This window comes from Pezoporus occidentalis, unplaced genomic scaffold, assembly GCF_034315485.1.
Source record: "Pezoporus occidentalis ecotype Australia unplaced genomic scaffold, CSIRO_AGI_Poc_V1 ctg36, whole genome shotgun sequence".
NCBI lineage: Eukaryota > Metazoa > Chordata > Aves > Psittaciformes > Psittacidae > Pezoporus > Pezoporus occidentalis.
In genome coordinates this window covers 1372530-1395933 of record NW_026915591.1, presented here as the reverse complement: position 1 = coordinate 1395933, position 23404 = coordinate 1372530, and the positions used below count along the sequence as shown (strand labels likewise).

General features: G+C 41.2%; 1 protein-coding gene across 10 annotated transcripts in view; it reads left to right on the top strand.

Moving 5' to 3' along the window:
* SYNE2 (spectrin repeat containing nuclear envelope protein 2) overlaps nt 1-23404 on the top strand; it is a 185013-nt gene that overhangs the window by 135739 nt on the left and 25870 nt on the right. For all 10 annotated transcript variants that reach the window (XM_062630737.1, XM_062630735.1, XM_062630730.1 and 7 more), the window contains 14 exons: nt 2187-2357; nt 3180-3313; nt 3619-3823; nt 5482-5661; nt 6290-6418; nt 7472-7626; nt 7948-8086; nt 9279-9373; nt 11343-11577; nt 13038-13232; nt 13960-14085; nt 15942-16097; nt 19793-19951; nt 20929-21095. In XM_062630737.1, coding sequence (XP_062486721.1) covers nt 2187-2357; nt 3180-3313; nt 3619-3823; nt 5482-5661; nt 6290-6418; nt 7472-7626; nt 7948-8086; nt 9279-9373; nt 11343-11577; nt 13038-13232; nt 13960-14085; nt 15942-16097; nt 19793-19951; nt 20929-21095 — 2246 coding nt within the window. The remainder of the gene's footprint in view (nt 1-2186; nt 2358-3179; nt 3314-3618; nt 3824-5481; nt 5662-6289; nt 6419-7471; nt 7627-7947; nt 8087-9278; nt 9374-11342; nt 11578-13037; nt 13233-13959; nt 14086-15941; nt 16098-19792; nt 19952-20928; nt 21096-23404) is intronic.

Below are 23404 nucleotides of genomic sequence, written 5' to 3'. Positions count from 1 at the left end.
GAGTCTTGCAGATTGGTTTCCCATGCAAATTGACTCTCCAGCAGTTTGTCTTTGTAGTTATATTCTCTTTATACTTGGAACTGATCTTTTTAATCTAGATTTAATTGATAGGCACAGAAGGTATAATAACAAGTACATTTGTTTAGATGCAAATTTGTGATAATAAACAACCATCTGCTGCAGAGAATGTCTGCATGTGCAGTGAAACACTGCATACTGCTTGCTTCCCATGGATGACTGCTCTCAGCTCAGCCAGGATGTGATTTCAGACATAGGTCTAAGGAGATGCGATACCTTGATTGCATTGTTCATAGGTTGATCTCAAGACTGTGAGTCTGTGGCCCAGGCATTTCATGAGCATAATGTCTTTCCATCTTCCTTGTGTGGCAGTAATTAGCTGCAGCCTACAAAAAAACAAGTAAAGATTCCTCCCACCTATACCATGATTCATATACGAACACAGATGATTAATCCATCAACACATGCATGCCTGGAACTTGGATACTAGGATACAATGATCTATGCAGTATATTTAGGGTGAACTATGGTGTAGAAAAGTTTTCATCTTCCATTATGTGGATTCATAGTAAGAACTGAAATATAGCATCTATTTTTGTCAGGTCCTATGCTTGTTCATTTGCCTGGTTTTCATGCTCTTAAAAGTATCTTGTACTGGTATGACTTAAAATAGATATTGAACTAGATGAATATTGAATCTAACCCAGGATAAGCTTCAGCAGGGCCAAGTGCAAGGTCCTGCACCTGGGTCAGGCAAATCCCAAGTACAAATAAGAGGCTAGGTGGAGAATGGATTGAGAGCAGCTCTGAGGAGAAGGACCTGGGGCTGTTGGTTGACCAGAAGCTCATCAAGATGCAGCAATGTGCACTCATAGCCCAGAAAGCCAACCATATACTGGGCTGCATCAAAAGAAGTGTGACCAGCGGGTCAAGGGAGGTGATTGTCACCATCTACTCTGCCCTCGTGAGACCTCACCTGGAATGCTGCATTCAGCTCTGGGGCCTCCAACAAAAGAGGGTTATGGACCTGTAAGAATTAGTCCAGAGGAGAGCCATGAAGAGGATCAGAGCGCTGGAGCACCTCTCCTGTGGAGACAGGCTGAGACAGTTGGGATTGTGCAGCCTGGAGAAGAAAAGGCTCTGAGGAGACCTTAGAGCAGGCTTCCAGTAATTATAAGGTCCTACAAGAAAGCTGGAGAGATCTTTTTTGCAAGGGCATGTAGTGACAGGACAAGGGAGAATAGCTTTAAACTGAAAGAGGAAAGACTTAGATGAGATATTAGGAAGAAATTCTTTACTGTGAGGGCGGTGAGGCACCTAGCACAGGTTGCGCAGAGAAACTGTGGATTCCCCATCCCTAGCAGTGTTGAAGGCCAGGTTGGATGGGGCTTTGAGCAACCTGGTTTAGTGGAAGGTGTCCCTGCCCATGGCAGAGGGATGGAACTAGATGATCTTAAAGGTTCCTTCCAACCCAAACCATCCTGTGATCATATGCCTTATATACTTACCAGATAGAGAAGGGTAAAAAGAACAAATAATGATGAATTAGGATTGTGATTTTGTGTTTGCCGTGTCTAGGACTATGTGGCAAATGGAAACCATGCTTGCCCCCATATCAACAAGCGCAGCAATTAAAGAGATAAAGAAAGTGGATACCTATAATTTAGTTTTATATGAGAATCCTGAAGTTCCTAGACTGTGATTCAGAGGGGCCTACATTGTTAAAGCACAATGGGATAAGAGAGAGTATCGTAGTAGCGTCTTCTTCCATACAAAGCAATTTCTGTTCAAATTTTCTCTAAAAGGAAACTTGATCTCTGGATCAAACTGTATGCTTCCTAAGAATATTAAGGCTCTCAACTTCTTCCCATGTCAGGTTGATTTTGACAGGAAGAAATAAGCAGTTCATTATGTCAGTATCTTTTACTTTTTGGGTTCTTCTGGAGTTTTGGCTGACAGAATAGTGCTACCTTTGAACCTTGGTTAAATTTCTGTTTCCGTGAAATATGCATGGTTTGAAGCCTGCACAGTTCCTTACCAAGTAGGAAAATACTCCAGTTCTTTGGATTGTCATGGAGTGAGCACTGATCTTAGATTTTACGTCAATTTAAGATGTTTTATATGTCAAGACTACTTAAGAAGGAGTAACAAGAGCGACTCATTTGCAGGTTGCACAGTTAAAGACCTCAATGCAGTCAATACTGGAGCAGTGGAGTGTATATGAGGAAGCTTATGAAGAAGTCAGCCTGATGACGACAAGATATTTGTATTGCATAGACCAGTGTAAACCTTCCGAGGTGTCACTGGAAGCTTTGAAAAAGCAGATCAAAACTCTTCAGGTAAATCTACTGAAGTTGTCTTACTTCCAAAAATAACTTTCTTCCTGTGCCTTTAAACAAACAGACAAAAAAGCCCCAAACACGACTGAAAAAAAGATAGAAAAATTTATATGAGCAAATTCAGTGGAGTTTTATTATTTTTTTTCTTTTACCTCCAGAGATCCTTGGGTGTGAGGTGTCCCTGCCTATGGCAGGGGGGGTGGAACTTGATCATCTTAAGGTCCTTTCCAACCCTAACGATTCTGTGATACTGAGGACTATTTTTAGACTTCTTACTATATTTTGTGCATAAATTCAACTTCATTGAAAGTTAGGTACCAAGGTTCAAGAAATAAGTACAGGTCAGCTGCTAGTCTGTCTCCCTGCAAAGCCTCTATTTTGGATTGCAAAGATCCCTTGATGTTTTTAGTCTTCTGCCCGTGCTGAAAGGCATCCCAGTGTGAAGCATCAGGTCCTCATGCAGCCATGGAGAGGGTTTGTCAAGTCAACTTTATTGCCAGTAGAAATTTTCCTGAAACAGTGGCCTAAAATAAAAACTGTTCTGGTTTCCACTGAATTAATTTAATCAGTTCGAGGCTGTGGGTTTGTTAAATGAGGGGTTTCTGTAAGAGCAAATAAATTACCTCCTGAACAATTTTATATTTTTTAAACTTGAACCATTTCACCTCTTTTTAGGATCAGGTATTGTCACATTTTTCACAAACATTTTGATCCATGCTGCAGACCTGTGGCATTATTGCTACCCTATCCCTACCAGACTCTAAGGGAAACTGTACTTAGGTCGTTCATCTCCACAACTAATTGCTCTAATCCATTTTGCAGTCTCTTCAAGATGAATCTGAGAACAATGAAGAATGTTTGGCCAAGCTCCAGGCTGCTGCCAGTAACCTGAAGAAGAAGTGCTCTCCCTCCTTTGCAGAGATTATTGAACGGAAGTGCACGGAGGCACACACTAGGTAAGCGTGCAGAAAAGACCTCCAGTTATTAGTATTTAAAAAAAAAAAAAAGTTGCTGAAGCAGAACTTGAACATGTCTGATTTGTAAATCCATATTAATACAACTCACCTGTCTAAGGGTACCTGAGTGGTGAATTACTGAGGCTACCTTTTTGTGATGGATCAGAGCACAAAATGGTGCTGTTAGTGGGCTTTCAATCCCATGGGTATGAATGCAAAGAAACTCCCACAGGAATCCTACACCAAATCATACTCTGGAGGAGAATCTGCTAGAGAAGTGCTCTTATCTTTTGATATGTTGGCAGGTGGAACTCAGTAAATGAAGACATCACAGATCAACTGCGGGCAGCACAAGTGACCCTGCAGCTTTTGGAGCCCTTTGATACTTCATGCATGGAGGCGGCAGCCAAGTTACAACAGCACAGAGAGCAGTGCACTCAGCTCTTGGATGCTCACATGCCTGAGGATAACATGATAGAAACCCTGATGAAGAGGATACAGGATTTAAGGGTACATAAATATGTTTTTGCTGCCTGGAACAAACCAGGCTTTATTTTTTTTTTGAGCAAGAATACCTTCTTCCCCCTCCTCACCCAAATCCAGGCAGTGGAAAACTAAAAAATCTGTGGATTTTTTCCAGTAACAAGCACTTTGTATTTCCTTTAAATACTTGGACCAGATCCTGAGACCAAACAAAACAAGAGTTAACATAGGATGGGAAGAGAGAGAAGGGAGCAATTGTCTTCCATCTTTGCCCCTTTCTGCTCTATACAAAGAATCAGACCTGTGGTGGAAAGAATCATTAAACAAAAATTATTTACTTTATGGGGCACTGCTTGAGAGGAGAGAGAATATCTACTAGAACTGGGGAAAAAAGACCAGTTTTCCAGAACACCAGACTATTTTGAGGTCTTCTGCAGTCTTCAGATAGGCTTTATTTTGGTTTGGTACTTTTTCTTTTAGCCTGGTCTGATAAATTCACAGATTTCTAAGCTTATTAGATTATTCTAAGTGCTTCTGACTTCAGGCAAATGAGATCTCATGCTGAGACCACAGGGTATAGTTCACTCTCTCAGGCAGCAAAGCTGTCATTAGGTTCTCACACTGCAATAAAGAAATACAATAATCCTGTTTCAGGACAGAGCAGTGATTAATCATGCTTTATGCACCTCTAGCCACACATTGGAGGGAGTCCAAAGTTACCCCATTGTGCTTGTGGCCAATTAAGAAACTTCACATTATGAGAAAGGAAGAAATATATGAATTCTCTATGTCAGAAACAACTGACAGCAGCAAAGTTTAGACCAAAACATTTTCACTTTCTTCTGATCTGTTAATGGCTGTGACATAAATTTATCAGTATGTCAGCAAAAAGGCATCACATTTTCTGGAATTTTTTGGGAAGAGTTTTGCACGTGCTAAGCAAGGCATAACCATTAGAGTGCCATTAACAGTATAGATCCTGTCCTGGTGTGTGTGAGTAGGATACACAGAATTTATTGTGGTTTTTTTTTAAAGTGGCTATCAGTCAGAAGTCTTTGTTCAGTACTCACAGAAAAGACAATATACAGTGGCAAATTCCAGGGGATTTCATAGCTAAAAGTAAAATGCAGCTGTCCAGGTTAAAAAAAAAAATTGATAGAGTACATTGAACAAGTACAACATGACTTATCTTTGTTCTTGTGCCGTCTTTAGGGTTTAAATTTATAGCATCACTTCTGTAGTAGAGGCAAACAAGTAAAACCAAATCCATAATCCTCTATCACTAAGGGATCCAAAGTACTGATGTGTTTGTAACATGATAGCATTTCTCATCTGCAGCACGGGCCAGTTTATCCATCTGCTGGTGTATATTCATTCTATAGAGAAGAATATTCTGATTTCTCTCCATAATCTCCTCTGTAGTAGTAGCATCCCACTGCCTGAAGTCTCTGGTGTTCACTGAACTTTGAACTGCACCTTTTCTAACACTAGAGTCAAAGGATGCACTTCCAATTATCCTCCCAGTAAAAGACTGAAACTTTCACCATAGCTGAATTCGGCTCCCAAAGGAGATCAACAAAAAGAACTCAGTTACAGAAAAAAAAAGATACTAAATGAAATTGGCACATGACTGATGATCTGATTCATTTGCTGACATTTTTTTTTCTTTCCCCTTCTCTCATCAGAATTTACAGCAGGACCTTCTAAACATAACAGTGTGCCGTGACCAGATTTCTTTGATGGCTGGTAGGATAAAACAGCAGGCTGGAGTAGCTGTACAAGCCTTTCTATTGGAGAAGATGGAACCACTCCAGAGGCCGTTCTATTTGGAAAAGACAGTACAGAGGAAGTTACATGAATTTGAGGTATTTTTTTTGAATATTAAATCAGCTACCATTCATTCCTTATTGAAACGTGCTGCTTTGATGTTCTAAGAGATGTGGAGCATAATTTTTACAAGAAAGAAGAAACTTTCCCAGTGCTCTTCTCCCTGACCCAAAGAAACCAACCTAGGGAATAAAAAAGTTGAATTCCAGCCCTAGTTATTTCCCCTGACAGAGTGCAGGCAAGATACACAGCCTTGGCTGTAGGCACATGGGAACATGCTCTGTGTGTACCTCAAAGGAAACTCATTTTCACAAGTTTCTTCCCTCTGATAAGCTAAGTTTTGGCTTTCCAATTTCACAAAAAATCAAACATCCCAAAGCTACAAAAAGGTATCACAGGTACCCTTATTCCTTCCAGATAGAGATGAATCTCTCAGGATTTAGAGATTTGGTTTCTTGTCCTCTGCTTTGGCTTAGATTTTTGTTTTATCCAGTGCAAAAAGAAAGAGTTCAGTGAGTGAGTTAAAAATACAGGTGAATTCGGATTTAACATCTTTTTGGTTTCCTGACTGTACTGCTTATTGCACCTTTTTGTATACTGTGTATTAAATTTTTGTATACTGTGTATTAAATAATAATTAACATAAATATGCAATATTTACCCTAGTTCAATCTTCTACAACTGGAGGATTTCAACAACCACCTTGAAACACTGGAGAGCAATGTCAATAATTGCATAGATGCCTTTGATAGTCTCTGTCTAGCGGGAGAAACAGACGACTCAGAGTTGCTCATGGTATGTTCAGATTGCCAAGTACAAAAAGATAGTACTCAGGATTTTAGAGCCTATAGGATATCAACTGTTGCCTACTTCAAGAAACTCTTTGTGTCCCAAGCATTATAGTTACCTCATTTCCATCAGAGTAACTATAATCTCATCCAAAACACAAAAAGCAGTGATATAAGTTCATAAAAAGTCTAGATACACATTGCAGGCCAAACACCTGCATGGAGGGGAGGAAAATCACATAGATTTGAGATTGATGGAAGATCCTTTTCCCCAGATTTGGTGTGGAGCTAACCTGTTGCCCTGAATTTAGGGTCATAGAATCAATCACAGAATCATAGACTGGTTTGGGTTGGAAGGAGCCTTAAAGATCATCTAGTTCCATCCCTCTGCCATGGGCAGGGACACCTTCCACTAAACCAGGTTGCTCAAAGCCCCATCCAACCTGGCCTTCAACACTGCTAGGGATGGGGAATCCACAGCTTCTCTGGGCAACCTGTGCCAGTGCCACACCACCCTCACTACTTCCTAGTATCTCATCCAAGTCTTTCCTCTTTCAGTTTAAAGCCGTTCCCCCATGTCATCTCACTACATGCTCTTGCAAAAAAGACCTCTGAGCTTTCTTGTAGGCCCCTATAATTACTGGAAGCCTGCTCTAAGGTCTCCTCAGAGCCTTTTCTTCTCCAGGCTGCACAATCCCGACTGTCTCAGCCTGTCTCCACAGGAGAGGTGCTCCAGCGCTCTGATCGTCTTCATGGCCTCTTCTGGTCTCATTCTTACAGATCCAATTCCTTCTTATGTTGGGGGCCCCAATATATGGGTACCAGCACTTGAGTATCTGTTCAATACTGTTGGAAAAATGGACATTGTGTAAGGGAATTGCGAATTTTTTGTTTCCTATAGCTGAAGTTAGACAGAAACAGCTTGGGGTTTGGCTGAGCACTTTGGATGTATAGCATTTAGATGCTTCCTACAGAAGAGAATAGGCTTCTGTATTTGTTTGAAATGCACCAAAGGCAGTATTTTTTGCAATTAATTTGGCTTTTTTTTTTTTACTTCCAGAATCACACCCTGAAGCTTGCTGCGCTTTCTCCAAGCATAGAGAGTTTGAATGAAGCAAGCATTAGGTTGCCACTCAGTGACTTCATCCTGAAGAAAATGCAGAACCTGATTTGGCAGTGGAGTCAGAAAACATCAGCTGCTCTGGAATACTGCAGGTCCGAAATGCAAACACAAAATCACCACTAACCATTTCTGTGAGAATAATCAAAACCAAATTAAAGCATGGGAAGTCTTACAATGTGTTCTTAACTTTCTCAGGAGCTTTCCAAGCTTGAACTCTTGCCCTTTCAGTAGCTATGTGTATTCCAAATCACTTGGAGCAAAAATCTGGATATTCATAGGTGAAGAAGGTAGCAAAGTGCCAAGCAAAACCCCACCATGTTATTATTACCAAGTCCCATGTTAGACCATATGCAAGCATAGGCAGAAAAACAACCACAACACAATAGTTTCTGATTATTTCTTTTGTTTTACAGCATGGAAACTGAAAATGATGAAAAGTTCTTTCAGAAATGTGAAAACTGGATGAAATTCCTAGGAAAAATGAAAGAGACCTCAAAAACAAATATTCCAGTACGGTTTGAAGAACTGCAAGAGCAACAAAGAGTGTATGAGGTAAAGCTAACTCCAAAAATGGAAGCATCTTGGGGGGAAATAGCTAAAAATGCTACACCTTTTGAAATTAGACTTGGGCAGAGTTTTACAGAGCATGTCGCTCTTGAAATGTGGCCTTGTACTTATTGAGAGGAAAACTTTGAAATGTGAAAATCTTTTTTCAAAATGGATGGCTCCTTTTTTTGCAGCAATTAGACCTTTAGGACTGCATCCTCAAGTGCTGTGTCACGGAAGTCCTAGATTTCTCCAACTGTGAGGTTGCTTGCCTGTCTGCCTGTCCAAGGGCACTGAAGCCTGTGGCAACTAGCTAGGCAGTTTGTTGGCAATCTGGCAGGAACCTTAACAGTTTCTGGAAGAACTGCACTTAAAACAAAATGTTTTCACAGTATATTTCCATTTTGACCAGTTGTCAGATTTTGGTGGAAATCTGTTTTCTCTGGCATTTTCCTAAACACTTGCTAGTTGTTAGTGTTTCACACGCGTATGATACTATCCATTCGGAGGAGAAGGTACGCTGCATGCTAGTGGTAGCATGTGGATGTAATTCTGAGCAAAGTGTCTGTCTACAGACTTTGTCCTATTGGTGGGAGGGTGGGAAAGCAACCAAAATACAGAAAATAAATAAAGTAAAACCAAGTGGTAAATGGTAAACATCATGAACAGTTAGGGTGAGCTTTGTGCTGCTGCAGTGGAGCATAGCTTAACACTACCCAAAGTGCTGTCGCTAATTCCATGGGGTATTAAGTGATGTTAGTGATACTCATTAGGGTCTACAGAAAGTTATTTTCTCTCTTTTACTTAGACTCTCCTGATCAATTCAGTCATTGATTTCTAGAATAAACTTATACTTGTTGTGATAAAGAGTAAATTCACCCTTATAGGTAGCTTTTTTAACACCTTTTCTATGGATTTCTGTCTAGATTGCATTTCTCCTGAATGAGTCCAGTAAACTTTAGGTATCAGATTACTTACGCAGCTCGTGGTGGGTTCTGCTATTGCATATGTGCAAATTCCTCCTGTTATCCAGAAAGTGTGGAATTTTTTAGGATGCATTTGATGCTAGCTCTTGAAAATAATAGAGCTTTCAGCATTTAAAATTAAATAAAAGCTGCCCCTCTAGAGAAGCAGAAGCAGCTTTCACAGCGAAAGTTGTTCAATGAATAGATAAAACTCGTTTTTATGGTATTTTCAGATGCTGCAAACTGAGATTTCCATAAGTCAGCAGACATGTAATTCTATCACAGCAAAAGTTCTACTCTCCTTGGAATCTGAAGAAGCAGCACAAAGGTAATCTATCAGATTTTCTCCCTAAAATCTCGGTAATTTAGTGAATATGCTCTCTTCCTTGGATGTGTTGAATCTTTGTTTTCATGAGGACATAAACCCAAATTCTTGAGTTGGTTCACTCTTTAAATAACTTCATGGCACATTTTGCACAAGTGTGAAGAGATGCAAAGACAAAGAAATGCTGGTGCCCTGGCCAGACTGCATTTTGGATAATAACTGGATGTTCTGTCTAACAAAAATAATTACTCCTGAACAGGAGGCTTCCTGGGCTACTGCTACCCTGGAGTTGTTGAAACTACAGTGGTTGAGAAGCTACTTTCTTACAGAGCATAATGAGAATGCTGCATATAAAGGATCCTTTCTCTCTTTCTAGACTTCTACTTTTTAAAGTGCAGAGGTCTGAGATTATCCACGTTTCCCTTGGCACGCATGATAGGGCATTGAGTCACCAGCACACAATCCAAAACATATAGTAACCAAACCTGTTTTTTTAAAAAAACCTTACTTTTCTCTCAATCAGTGTAGAGTGTGAAGCAGCAAGTAATAACTGTAAGCAGAGGTTCAACTGCCTTAGATGTTTCTGCTGTGAACACATCACCTCTCTGCCAGAGCTTGCTGCTCCCAGAGATGTGGCAGGACATTGTGTGTGCTCCCCTTGACCACTTCAGTATGAAAACCGTAGCTTAGCTTAAAGCTGCGAGGGAAGTAGGACTAAACTAAGCAAAGCTGCTGGATTTTTGTATGGAAGCTAGCTCCACAAACACAGGTGTTTGTGTAAGACCTGTTCTGGGGGCCAGGGCCTCCTGCAGAGGAGCAGAATTGATAGATAGGAGTTGTCTTAATCACTCCAGCTAGACCTGCTGGATCTATATACTGGGCTGCATCAAAAGAAGCGTGACCAGCAGGTCGAAGGAGAGGTTAGCCTTCCCCTCTGCTCTCCTCTCGTGTGACCCCACTTGGATCATTGTGTGCAGTTCTGATGTCCTCAACACAAAAAGGACATGGAGCTGTTGGAGCAAGTCCAGAGGAGGGCCACGAGGATGATCAGGGGACTGGAGCACCTCCCGTATGAAGACAGGCTGAGAAAGTTGGGGCTGTTCAACCTGGAGAAGAGAAGGCTGCGTGGAGACCTCATAGCAGCCTTCCAGTATCTGAAGGGGACCTACAAAGATGCCAGAGATGGACTCTTCATCAGGGTCTGTAGCAATAGGACAAGGGGTAACGGGTTTAAATTTAAACAGGGGAAATTCAGGTTAGATACAAGGAAGAAATTCTTTACTGTGAGGGTGGTGAGGCACTGGCACAGGTTGCCTAAAGAAGTGGTAAATGTTCCATCCCTGGTGGTGTTCAAGGCTGGGTTGGACAGAGCCTTGGACGACATAGTCTAGTGTGAGGTGTCCCTGCCCATGGCAGGGGGATTGGAACTAGATGATCTTAAGGTCCTTTCCAACCCCAACCATTCTATGATTCAGTGATGTAACCATGTTGTAGAAGAAGCCAAAAAATGGCTTGAATGGGTTCAATAACAACACAGAGCCTTTTCACTTTGCAGTCAGGTCCCACTGCTGTAGGATACAGTGATGTTTGAACTGCTGCTTACAGCCTCGTAAAAGCAGAGATCAATTTTGCAGCATAATCACAGGCCTTGTCTTACTTGCATTGACCTTCTTGTTCTTCAGGGAAGTGTTTAGTGCTTATTGTTTCTGTGATTGCTGTACTATGTATGTTGCTGTACCGCAACAGCAGGAATGACTTGCATTATCCATTGTTGTATCATATAAAAAGTTTTTTAGATTTCATAAAAGATGAAATACAGAGAGCAAGGGTGAACTTAGGGCTGCATGGAGCTTTTTGCATAGTTGAGCATCATGACTGGCATACAATGTTGCAAACTGAAATCCGTCACAATTACTGTAAAATGCAGCCTTGAGATCAAAATATGTTAACACTCAGCATTTGTCATTTACAGAACAGAGTTTATTTCCAAGCTCACATTGCTGAAAGAACAGTGGCAGAATATCATCCGGATGGTTCAGCAGAGGAAGATGGATATTGATGGACGCATGAACCAGTGGCAGCTCTTCAAGAGTTCCCTGCAGAGTCTCAGCAGACTTCTTGATGATACAAACAGCTTCCTTATAGCTGTGAAGAGCCAGGACTGCTATAGCCTTTACCAGCTTAGAATTCTAATTTACGATTGCAAGGTACCGTATTTATCTCTTCATAAATCCAAAATATGTGGGTTTTTATCAGACTGAAACAACTTCTGTCCAGTAGGGTGGAAAAAAAAAAATGATTGCATGCTTTATGGGGAAAACCAATTGCTGACACTTTGTCTTAAAGCTGAGCACAGATGAGAAAACAGTGACATTGTGAAAGACTCATTATACCAGGAAACTTCCTGGTCATTTAGTAGCCTTGTATGCTTTAAAAATATTACTGATACGAACATGGAAATGCAAGGTGCTAGGGAAATTAGGCAGAAACCCTGGTAAACAAATACCCTCTAGGTATGTGTGGATCTTATTGACATGGCTGCTGAATGCAGGCCTTGCAGTTCGCCTGAAGGAAGCAGAAATATGCGTGGCAGGATGGGCTATATGGGTCCTGCGTGTGCAGGGACAGGCAGGAGGAGCCAGGAGCACAGAATAAAGCACTTAGAAGGGGGTCTGTCCTTGGAGCCACCACTCCAGGATGCACAGACCTGGGCAGCAGTTCTTCAGAGCATTTGAGTTCTGCATTTTACATGCAGTGAGAAAAAAAAAAAAAACAACAAACAAAAAAAAACAGAACAAAAACCCCAACATTCTCCTTTGTTAATTTTGTATATTTTGGGTTTCAATTTAATTATGCACCTTTTTGTTTTATAGGAAAATAAAAACAAGCAGTGAACTTGATGGTTACTTAAAGCAATCTAAAACCCTTAAAAAATATATTACTGAATGCTACTGACACAGTCTGAGATTTACTGTGTTCCCGCACCCCTAATGTTGATGGGTTAGCACATTACCACCATTCCTTTTGGTGCTTGCCATATTTATTTCATCTGTATTTTTACCTGCTGTGGGAAGATGATTTTCAGTAGATTTTACAAGTTAGCATTCATGCTTTTCCTTCATGAGAAAAGCCATAAAAGTCTTCTCCCTCCTACTCCAAATTGGCCTTCCCTCCTGCTGTTGTTTTGCAGAAAGAAACAATTATCATATCTGCTTGTGTTATAGACCAATTTGTGTTTCAAGCAAAGTATTAATGATGGCTTACTTCACTTGGAACATGTCATGGTTAACAGACTTGTTATCTCTGAAAAAATTGTGCTAGTTGTTGATGCTAGAGGTACTAGCAGAACTTAAACTGGTTTGTTACTCTGAATAACTCATACAACTGAATTTCCATCTTTTTGTAATTGCTGCAGTTTTACTCTATAGATTCAGTCTGTGAAAAGCTACTGTACAATTTTATCAATAAGATCAAAAAGAATCTTGTTTTTTCTGAAATTAAAAAAGCAGATAGGAAATGAGCTATTCATTACTGTTTCATGAATGTGAACAAATAGTGCCTTGAAACTGCCTTTGTATGTCTTCACTTGTTCCCTAGTGAAATGCCAGGTGTGTGCTTCTAAAGCTTGCTAAGAAAAGCTTAGAAACTTTCTTATTCTCTTTTAAAGGCTAAGGCAGTGATTCTTCAGAGGTGGCAAGCCATGTACTCCTTAACTGTTGATGTCGGGGAGAAATTGCACACTGTTTCGGATCCAGAGACCAGCACTCTTCTCCAGGAGCAGCTCATCCAATTACAGAAGAGTTGGGGGAACACCGAGACCCTGCTGCAGGAGAAGATAATGCAGCTCAGCAGTACCATACAGGTACATGATGCCCTCCCCAGGGAGGAGCAGCACCTGCTTCTCTGACGTTGGGTCTCAAGAGCTGCCCTGCCCCATTGTCCTCAGGGCTGAGCTCTCTAGCAACAAGGCAAATGCTGAACTGCTGCTTACAGCAGAGGGGCTCTGAGAGAAGTGCTTGTCATATGCCATTAGGGCTTGCGGCAAACTGATCCCCTGATTCTCCAAAGGAAATGGGTTGCCATTCATTTCTTGCAGCAATGGATGTACGTGCTCTGATTATTCTCATGATCCCTGTGGCCTGGAGAGCTTTCCTGTTTTGGGTTGTGAAGCCTGAGCTAAAATTCAGCTTAGATGGTTTTGATACTCCTGTTGTTGCATCTCTAAAAAGAAGGGTAGCCATTTCCTTAGAGCAGTGAATTTTCTTTCATGGCTAACAACTCACATGGTGTCATCAGTACTATCCCAAAACCAAAGACTACGCTTAACACCTGTTGGGTTGGAGAAAACAAGATGGGCAAAAATGCTTTGTAAGGCAAACCTTAAATACAAGAGAGGGTTCAAGTTCTGTAAATCCATGAGTCAAATTCTTGTGGGTGGTATGTAACGAAAAGAAAATGCAAATAACCAGAGCACATGATTGTTTATTTAAGTTGGTTGAAGAGGCTGTTTTGCAACATATCCATGTGGTTCAGTATGTCATACTGAAGTATCTTCACCTTTTATAACTTCCTTGTGTCTCCTTGAGCAGAATTGGGACTGCTGTGAAAAGCAAACAAAGGAATTAGAAAGCAGGCTGCAGGAGCTAAAGGAGAAAGTAAAAGATCCACTTCCTAATGAACATGAAGAGCTCTACAAAGCCAAGGAACACATGAAGGTATCAAACTGCCTTATTGTATTTAAATAGATGTAGTCTTTGCAGGACACCTGATCCCTGTAAAATCAGTTTTCTTTCTTACCTGTCTTTAGTGACAGTGCATTTCTCTCCTTTATACAATCCTGACTGCTGCTAACAAGAATAGTAGTGTTTGGTTTTTGTTTTTCCTGCTTCTGCTCCCTTTCCACAGTCTTAATTTACAAAATAAGCAGTTCCTTAAACAAAAGGAAAAAAGCTCCTGGTCTCAGCTCAATTTGCTGCTGTCCTAGTGGCTGAATCTCCCTTTTTGTTTTCAGTCCATTTTGAACAGGGAGCTCCTCAAGCAAGAGACTTTCTATGTCTGCAGAACACCATGCACACCTGTGGGATCTGACCGTAATTAAAGAAAAGGAAAATTAAGAGTAAGGGAGTGGCAAAAACCCTGGCAACCCATAGTGCACCCTGAAAATTAAATGGCAAGGAAAGTAATTCCAAGTGGTAGGAGGCATTTTGTCTGGACTGGTCAATCTTTCATCATCCTTTTATGAAGTGAATTGTTGACCTGTGTAGTGGGAACAAATAAGCTTATTAACGAGCCAAGGCTTTGAACTCATTATCAGCTGTCTGAAATCTTCTTTGTGAGTTCTGGCAGCCTTTCCCACAGCAGCAGTCTTGCTGTAGCCCTGAATTATTTGTGAGATGGCAGCACACAGCTCCTGCCCCTGACTCTAGTAAGAGAAATTTAGCCGCAGAGGCATCAGGGTCAGACAGTGCCACTGCAGTTACTACTCTTGGGTGTCACAGTATAATAAAAAAAAAGGGCCAAAATGGCATGGGGGGGACCTTCTTTCCTCTCCCTGCATTTCACTTTTCTATGGAATAAAGCTGTTTTTCTCTATAAGCCTAGACCTTATACAAGGCTCATACAAAGTCCCGTGAAATTCCATCATTAGTTCAATTAATGCAGAGATTCAGCCCTTGTCAAGATATATAAATGCATATTTGCACATCCATAGGGAGTGATTTGTCGTGAGCTCCAGTAAATTTTAGTTTCAGGTTGTGGGTTTTTTTTTCCTCCAGCGTTGAAGCAGATCAGAGTTCTTTTATGATTTAGGTGACAGGCTCAAAAGATCTCTGAAAATGCTCACGGAGCTTGGACCCAGCACACGTCTCCTGATACAAACACTCGCCATTTTTGCCCTCTGAAATGAGACAAATTGGATCCTCTGTAGGACCTGGTTTTTGTTAGAGGAGCCAGTGACACTTCCCAGCAACTGCTTTGCAACGTGAGACTAGTACCTGGTGTGTAGAGTACCATGTTTCCCAGATGTGTGCAGTGGTGTCTCTGCTTTTTAGGTGACAATTTTAACACTGATAGGAAAGTGTATAAACTTGTTATAAAGGGAAAGGAGAGTTGGAGGAACAACAGAGAAGAGACTGTTTCTGTGAATGAGCAGTTCGAAATCTCCACAGTCTGATAGAAGTGCCTGTTAAATCATTAATTAGACAAGGGAACCAAATTTACTTTATTTAAATGAATGAGCTGAAATTGGGGAAAAAATGCAGGTGGAAAGCAACTTGGCCTAAATAATAGAAAAAAAGAAGTGGGCGCACGCCTTCTGGGATGTGACACCCCGAACGCTGCCGTGAAGCATGGGGGGCTGCAGGGATCATGCAGCGGTGCTACCACACTCCTCAACAGCTCTGCCCTGGAGTCCGGGGGCTCGGAGCTGGCCCTCAGCCCACCGGAGAGCCTGCATGTGCTGTGCACGTTCCCATCCTCTCCTCCCCCACGGGCCGGGCAGAGGATTAACGAGCAGGTTTGGAAACTAGAGGAGCTTAGTGCCAAGGCTTGTTCTGGGTGCGTTTCCATGCAGGAGCTGGAGCAGTCGCTGGCAGATTGGGCCCACAGTATGAAGGAGGTGCAAGCCCGGACGGTGAAGCTGGTGGACTGGGTCCTCACCGAGGATGCATCGGTGCTCAAGGAGCACATTGAACATCTGCACAGGCAGTGGGGAGAGCTCTGCTTGCGGGTAAGGCTTCCTCCTCCTCTGGAGTCTTGTAGTGGGACGTTCACAAGGCCTGGCAGCAAAGGGGCAGCGGGTTAGCAGGCAGGATTTAGGATTTCTCTTGGACTGGGTCTCGGATGGGAGCGTGGTTTCTCCTGGTACTGCTGACCAGGGCTGAAGTTTGCCCTTGTTTCCTGGACCTAGACTGCTGAGTTTTCTTCTTTGCAAACCCTTTGTAACTAGTGAATGCCTGAATTGCGCAGAGCTCTGATGCAGCTGTTTACCGAAATAGGTGGCTTTGTTCTGGGCTGCCAGCGGGAGGGAGGAGGGAGGTAGGGGAGAGGGAGAAATACAGGAATTGCCTGAGGGTATGAGGCAGGGAGAGGAAGGGGGAGGTCATGCAATCTGATGTTAAAAAAAATGCCAGGAGAGCTGCTAAAGAAAACTTCGATGTGTTTAAATGCTGGCTCCTTGGGTTTAAACACATTAAGACCTCACTTGTTTTTTCTGTAACAGTACAATACTGCAAAACATTTGCATTCTTTGTGGCTTGTTGCTATATTACACTTAATTTAGTGCTGCGTATAAAATTGCTGGGGAGCATTTACCAGCAAAGTCACATGAACTTGATTCAGGACATTATTATGCAGTTTGTGTGTTTGCTTTACCCTGTTAACAGGATTGGAAGAAGTAAAATACTTCGGGGTCTTAAGTTAGGCTGGATGGCTCTACACGCCCACAAGCCAGACTCTTGCCTCTTTTACTCACAAGTCAATAGCTTTTATTTTACACTTTGTAAAGCAGTAATTATGGGAGTTAGCATTTTGTGCCTAAGCCTTAATTGGCCAAAGGTAAAGCAGTCTTGGTGGGAATATTGCCAGAGTAATGAACAGCTGTGCTTATTTCAAAAACTTTGGTGTGATGAAAATAGTAATCTGGGTTAGGTGTTTGGATTCTGTTTTGCACTGCAGTGGGAAAGAAAACTTAGTTTATTTGGCTTAAACTGGGCTTTGCCTTTATCTACAGCCAGCTTTCTCTGTGTTAATTCTTTCTGAACTCTGAAAATAATTCCAGAGACACCTTCCCCATCCTGAGATAGAACATTTTTTTAAAAATCAAAATGCCTGAACCATTTTCCTAATGGAAATCTGTGGTTGAACCTGTAAGTGAGAGAACTTTATTGTTTTTTTTTGGTCATCTGCTGATGCTGTTTCAACTGTTGTGAGCAGCTCTGAAAATTAACCTGTCTTTTGCATGTACCCCACTACACTCCACCCAAGTAGTAATTTCCTGTAGTAATTTAAAGTTCTGATTTTATTCAAAATTTCCGTTTTAGTTTCCTGAGGGAACAACATTTAGTTCGGTCTGACTTGGAGACAAGAAAAGGGTGACATTAATGTGACTCTGTTAGGCACACAGAAGTCTGTAGTGGGAGGAATCTTTTCCGTGCTGGAGTGGAGGGAAGAGTTGAAATGTTTACACAGCCCTGGTGGGCCTTCGTGCTCAGCCTGCGCCGATGCTCAGTGCTAGACACAAGGGTATGAAAGCAGACTTGATGGGTTGTGCTGCTAGCATGACTGCTTTGCTTTGGCTAACAAAATAGAGGAGTCAGGATGTACTGTGTGAAGAAAAATCTGCAGTATAGATGCAGAGAGGTGAAAGCTGTTCAGACGGAACCACTCTGCATCTGTCACAGCCATGAGAGCAGGGCAGGCATATGCCTGTGCTAGACTGGGCAGGGACACTTGTACACTTAGTGAGCATATGCACGCAAGTGATTAGTGTTTACATAGGTGCCCTTGCAAGCTACATGTCGGTCAAAGATTCAACTTCTTATATCTTCAAGTACCCTGTCCTAACGAACACTAGGGTATACGTTGCACCTGACCTTGATAGAATTTTTAGCCTCCCTTGGGAATGCTCAGGTTGCTCCTGCATCATGCTGTGGGGACAAAATGGAGCTGGTACCAGAGCACCTGGTCCAAGGAGAAAGTGCTCAAAGCAGTGGCTCGAAGGGGCCACTTGTCTGGGAGATTTTTCCTGGTTTACCCCCAGTCTGTACTTCTTAGCCAGGTAAAAGGTGCTTCTTGCTCTTAAAATCCTGCCTTGTCCATGCTTAGCAGGCAAAAATTGAGTCAGGATTGTTTCAGGATTGTAACAGTGGTTTTGCTGACATGCGTAGTGTCTTATTCCACAGACCAAGTTAAGTTGTCTCAGCACAAGGGAGATTGGGGGTTGGAACTAAATGATCTTAAGGTCTTTTCCAGCCCTAACTATTCTTTGATTCTATGAGATGCTGCAAGTGGTAGAAGAAGGATGAAGGATTTACCCTTCATACCTCTGAGGCTGAAGGAATGAGGGAGCATCCCAGAGCAGAGGCCTTCTTAGGGAGGCTTTTTGAGGTCCCTGAGGTCTCCAGGAGACTTCTTCCCATTCAGAACTTTAAAGATGGTCTCCCAAGACACAGTGCTTTTAGCTCATCTCTTTGCTTAGATCAGCATTAAAGATTCAGAAATCACTTTCATTCCCCACCTCTTTGCTTATATCAGCATTAAAAATTCAGAATCACTTTCATTCTCCATTCCCTGCTTAAAAAAAAAGAAGTTGAAATTTAAAGGACAAAAGCAATATATTGGAAGATCACTTGGTGCCTTATGTTTTGATCCTGGTGTTATGTGGAGCTGTTCTTGCTTCCACACTTAACTTGACCCTGAGGTACAAAATAGTGTTAGAGATTAGCCTAGCAGAATCACTAGTGGAATTTTGAGGAGTCACATGTATATGGTGCACATGAGATGTGAAGAGGGAGTCTTTCTTGCCATTGGGTGATATTTAGAGTGGCGATTTATGGCCAAGGCAAGCAAAATGCTCAGTCTTTACACAGAGTTCTTTGTCAAGGGTAAAGGATTAGTTGTTTGTCTTATTTTAGTAGAACTTCGACCATTTTTCGCTTCCTTTGTCCCATATATCTTAGTACAGGAATCCATCAAAACAGGTAAATGAATAAAAAAGTGTTATTTAAGACCCCTAGGCTAAAACCAAGTACTGTTAGCTAGTAGAAGACTGACTGTGCTTCTTTCTGAGATGTTGGAGCAGTGATACTAACTTTGGTGGTTCAGGCAGCATCAGACCTTAATTTCTCTGTCTAGACAATTTGTTTATCCATCGTGGCAAATGTAATTTTAATGGGAAAAAAAAATCCATAGTTCTCAATAAAAAGGATAGATTTTTGATGCTGATTTTTTGGAAGCTCTCCAAGAACTGGTGAGCAAACGGAAAGAAAAGAGGGAAGTTTTTATATAAACAAAATAATTACAGTCAGTACTTGCAAAGTTTCTCTTACAGTTGCAAAAAAATAAGAACTTACCTAGCTATTATTTCTCTTGTGTTATAAATGAGACCGTACTAAACAATATGTAGTAGTTCTTTGTCTGGCATTTTCAGGTTTTCACTGAGGAATATTCAAATTGTTATTTAAGCTCATTATGTATAAAGCTGTCACTCAGTTTAATTCTTCTGAGGGAGAGAATCTGGCTAGTCAACTTTTTGCCCTGCTATCCAAAATGATGCAGTAACAATCTGCTTTCTGGCTTTGAAAAGAAAGCTACTCTTGCAAAATGGAATGTTATCAATGCAGACTAGAAATTAGAAGGTTCATAATTGCTGGTTCCTTCCTGAGAAAGATGTTGCCAGCAGCTGATGTGTGTGTTTATCCATAGGTGTCTCTCCACAAGCAGGAGATCGAGGACAAGCTCAATGCCTGGATTGTGTTCAATGAAAAGAATAAGGAGCTGTGCGCCTGGCTGGTACAAATGGAAAGCAAAGTATTGCAGACTGCAGATGTTAGCATTGAAGACATGATAGACAAATTGCAAAAGGTAAGTAGTAATGCCACTTTTCTTCAATTGCAGTCTGATAGCTCATTATAAAGACACCATTCCTCATTTCTTCTTTGGCTCTCAAAAGCAATACATGATATAAAACCAGTATGTACAAGCTTTTAGGAGAAGATGAGCTTTTCTAGGATCAGTTCTTAACCTTCTTCTTGATGTTCAGACTTGGAGCATAATGCAAAACAGAAATGCTGCCTGACTGCATTTAGGCATGGAGCGTGATGTTTGTGAGTATGGTGGGGGCGGGGGTCTGGGTTGTTGGGTGCCAGCACTGCTCAGAGCTTTCCCTGCTGGTGCTCAGCTGTGTCCTGGGAGCCTCTCACTGTTCTCAGCACCTCCACCCTTGTCAGAAATTACAAAAATAGTATTCAGAGGGCAAAGAAAAGATGGAAGCATGGGGTAGGTGTTATGCCAGAGCAAACAAGAAGTTAATCTCCCCCTTCTCCTTGCTAGTTAGTGCTTTTTAATACTTTTGTATTAGCTTGATTTTAAACAGAACCATTATTTTGTTGCAGTGTTCCTCCCCATGGCTTAAATGTCTCAATATGTAATCCCAGGTCTCCTCTGGATAATACGAGCAAAATAAAGCTGTCATTGACTTGAATTTGGGTTCTTTTGAGGTAGCTTGATTGAAAAATTATGTTAAATCAGGAAAGCAGACACAAAATTAGAACATTAAACTGCTATTTTTAGGAATACTTGCTCCTGGCACTTGCAAGTCTTTAAGCTACTTATGTTTTTCATAGTGGCTTCATTGTGAGAGTGCTTTTCCATTGAGGTTTGGTTTTGGTTTAGTTTGTTTTAAGTGAAAGAGTTCTACATGCTAATGTAGAAACCTCAGCCATGGCAAGCCAAACCTGACTTCAAATCACACACATGGGAAAAGAAACTGATAGTTTTGTTTTGGTTTTGTTGCTTTGTTTTGCCCAGGAATTAATCAATGTTTGTGTGTATTTTATCAGGATTACATGGAAGAAATAAATCTGTTCAGTGAAAATAAGCTTAATTTGAAACAAATGGGCGATGAGCTAATAAAGGCTAGCAACAAGAGCCGGGTTGCAGAAATAAATGATAAACTCAACAAAATCAATGATCGCTGGCAGCATCTCTTTGATGTCATTGGAGCACGGTAAGAAAATCATTTTCAATATTTTGTATGAGATAAGTTAGAGGCCAGTGCACTTGACCATCAGAAACAGATTGACGTAACTTCTCAGTTCTGTTGAAATTTATTGAGAGTCAAATTACACTGAAGTTAATGCTTTTTCGTTATGACTTGTTTCTGTATTATGACACCAAATGTCTTAATTTATTTGATGGTTAGAGGGCAAAGCATTAAGAACTCATATGTAGTATAATTTTAATGGTAACTGCATAAAAAGAAGCGTCAAAGTGATTTCTTTGTTGCATGTGTTGAATTGCAGCTTAATTTTAAGGCAGTGTGGTAAGAGTTCATTTTTGCTCTTAGGAGAGTCTCCTGTTTTAAGACAAGCCTGTATTTCACCCTATGTCTGAATGCAGAGAAATTTGTGATAGACTCTTGGCCTACCTCTGTAGTCAGTCATATTTATATAATTATAATGTTCCTTTCTTACATTCAAAAGTGTATGACATTTCATTTAATATTAGTGCTATGTCTTTACTCAGTCTCTTTCCTAAAAGCAACTGGAAGACCATGCCATGAGTTTATTTTTTAAATTCAGGATTTTCTGCATGATCATGAAATGGAAAATACTATCAGTTGAAATTAAAACAAAAACCAGCATAATCTAAGCAATAACCTCTTTTTAAAGGATTTAACATCTTTATTATAATTGACAGAGCTAAGACCATCATGATCATTTCAGTATTAGCCTTACTGAGATGATGCCATTTCACTGTTATGTCTGGGTTTTTATCACAGTTTGGGAGGAGGATGCTGGGTCTCATGGCCTGTCTGGGTTTATTAGTAAGCCAGAAATAGTAAGGTTAACATCAAGTTAGTGTTGGTCTAAACTTCTCTCTGAAGGTTTTGCTTTGCCTGTAACCACCCTCAGACACTCTCTTGCTTAGTTAGCTTTTGGGACAGATAAGGCGGGTGGTTGTGCTGTGACAGTGTACTGCTGAGTGTGCTGGATCTTAATCAAGAATGAGATCTGAATGAAGAGTGACACCGTGAGCTGTGAATAATTAAGCACAGAAGATGCCTTCTTAAGATGTAACACTTAGCAGATAGTCTTGCAACAGTTGTCTCTAGGTGCCTTTGTGTTTGAGATGGTGTAGGAAACAAAGACTCTCTTACATAACAGCACTTTTTCTGTTCTGATATTAGGGTAACATATCAATTTTCAAGCACTTTTCATGATCATATTTTGCTGTGTGTTAGTTTTGAATTGTAGCAATTTTAAAATGCAGATCAAATGCACCATTTTAAAACTGAGGTAAACGTGGCACATTTCTAGTAATCTTTAGGAAAATGTGCTAAGGAACTGATAGAATATTTAAAGAGAGATCTGTCAGTCTTACTCAAGTAGTCTGTGACAGCAGAGCACTTGTTTGTCTACCTGGGATGTCTTAAATCTTTACCTTCAGACAAGTGTATGGTGGTGCTTTGAGGTACATTAATGCGGATTTGCCTAGAGCATCAGCATAGCTCCCAGTATTGGATATCTAAATGGATATTGCAGCTCTTGGAGAGTTGGTATGATGCTTTATGCTCGTTCCCATGTTCTTAATCCCAAAAAAGGTCTGGAATATGCCAGTTTCTACTTGTGATTTCCACCAACTTTGTGCTCAGGGCCAGAGTAATGAACTTGAAAGGACTTGACAGATTATGGTTTGAAGCAGCTCCCTCAGTGGTCCTAGGTTATCAGGCAGCCCATTGGGCTCTGCTGGTCCTCTAGGATTCAATACTCATGGAGGTTCAGCACTTTGCAGCATGGGTGTAGCACATCTCCTTCCTCACCGAACCCATCTTGCTTGGGCTTGGCTTGCAGATCAGCTGTTCTCAGCTGTTCAGTCATCACTAACCTTCAGGCTGGACACTCACAATAGAATCTGTGTATGGTCCTAAAGGTTTATTTTGCCCTGTTTACAACCTTCCAACTTTTTGTTTCAAGATCCCTGCCTTAGTGGTGGTTTGAAGGAATTAAATTAGGCTTCAGTTGACTGGAATTTCCACCTCAGTCACAGGTATGCTTTGGGGGTACCTGGGAGGAGGATCTTCCTGTGCTTTTGGGTAGCCTTTCTTAAGTTCAGGTACTGGGGAGGAGGCAGCAGTTCAACCGATCACTGATGTGCCATAAGTTTGGCTTCCTGTGGGAGCAGAGCAGAGCAAAGGAGCCTTGGGCTGGAGGCAAGATGAGCTGTGAGCATGGATTGTAATGTCCCGTGCTGACAAACTGTCTCCTTTTTCTTCAAATTGCTTTTGCAAAAAAACTTAAATAAATTTTTTTTAAT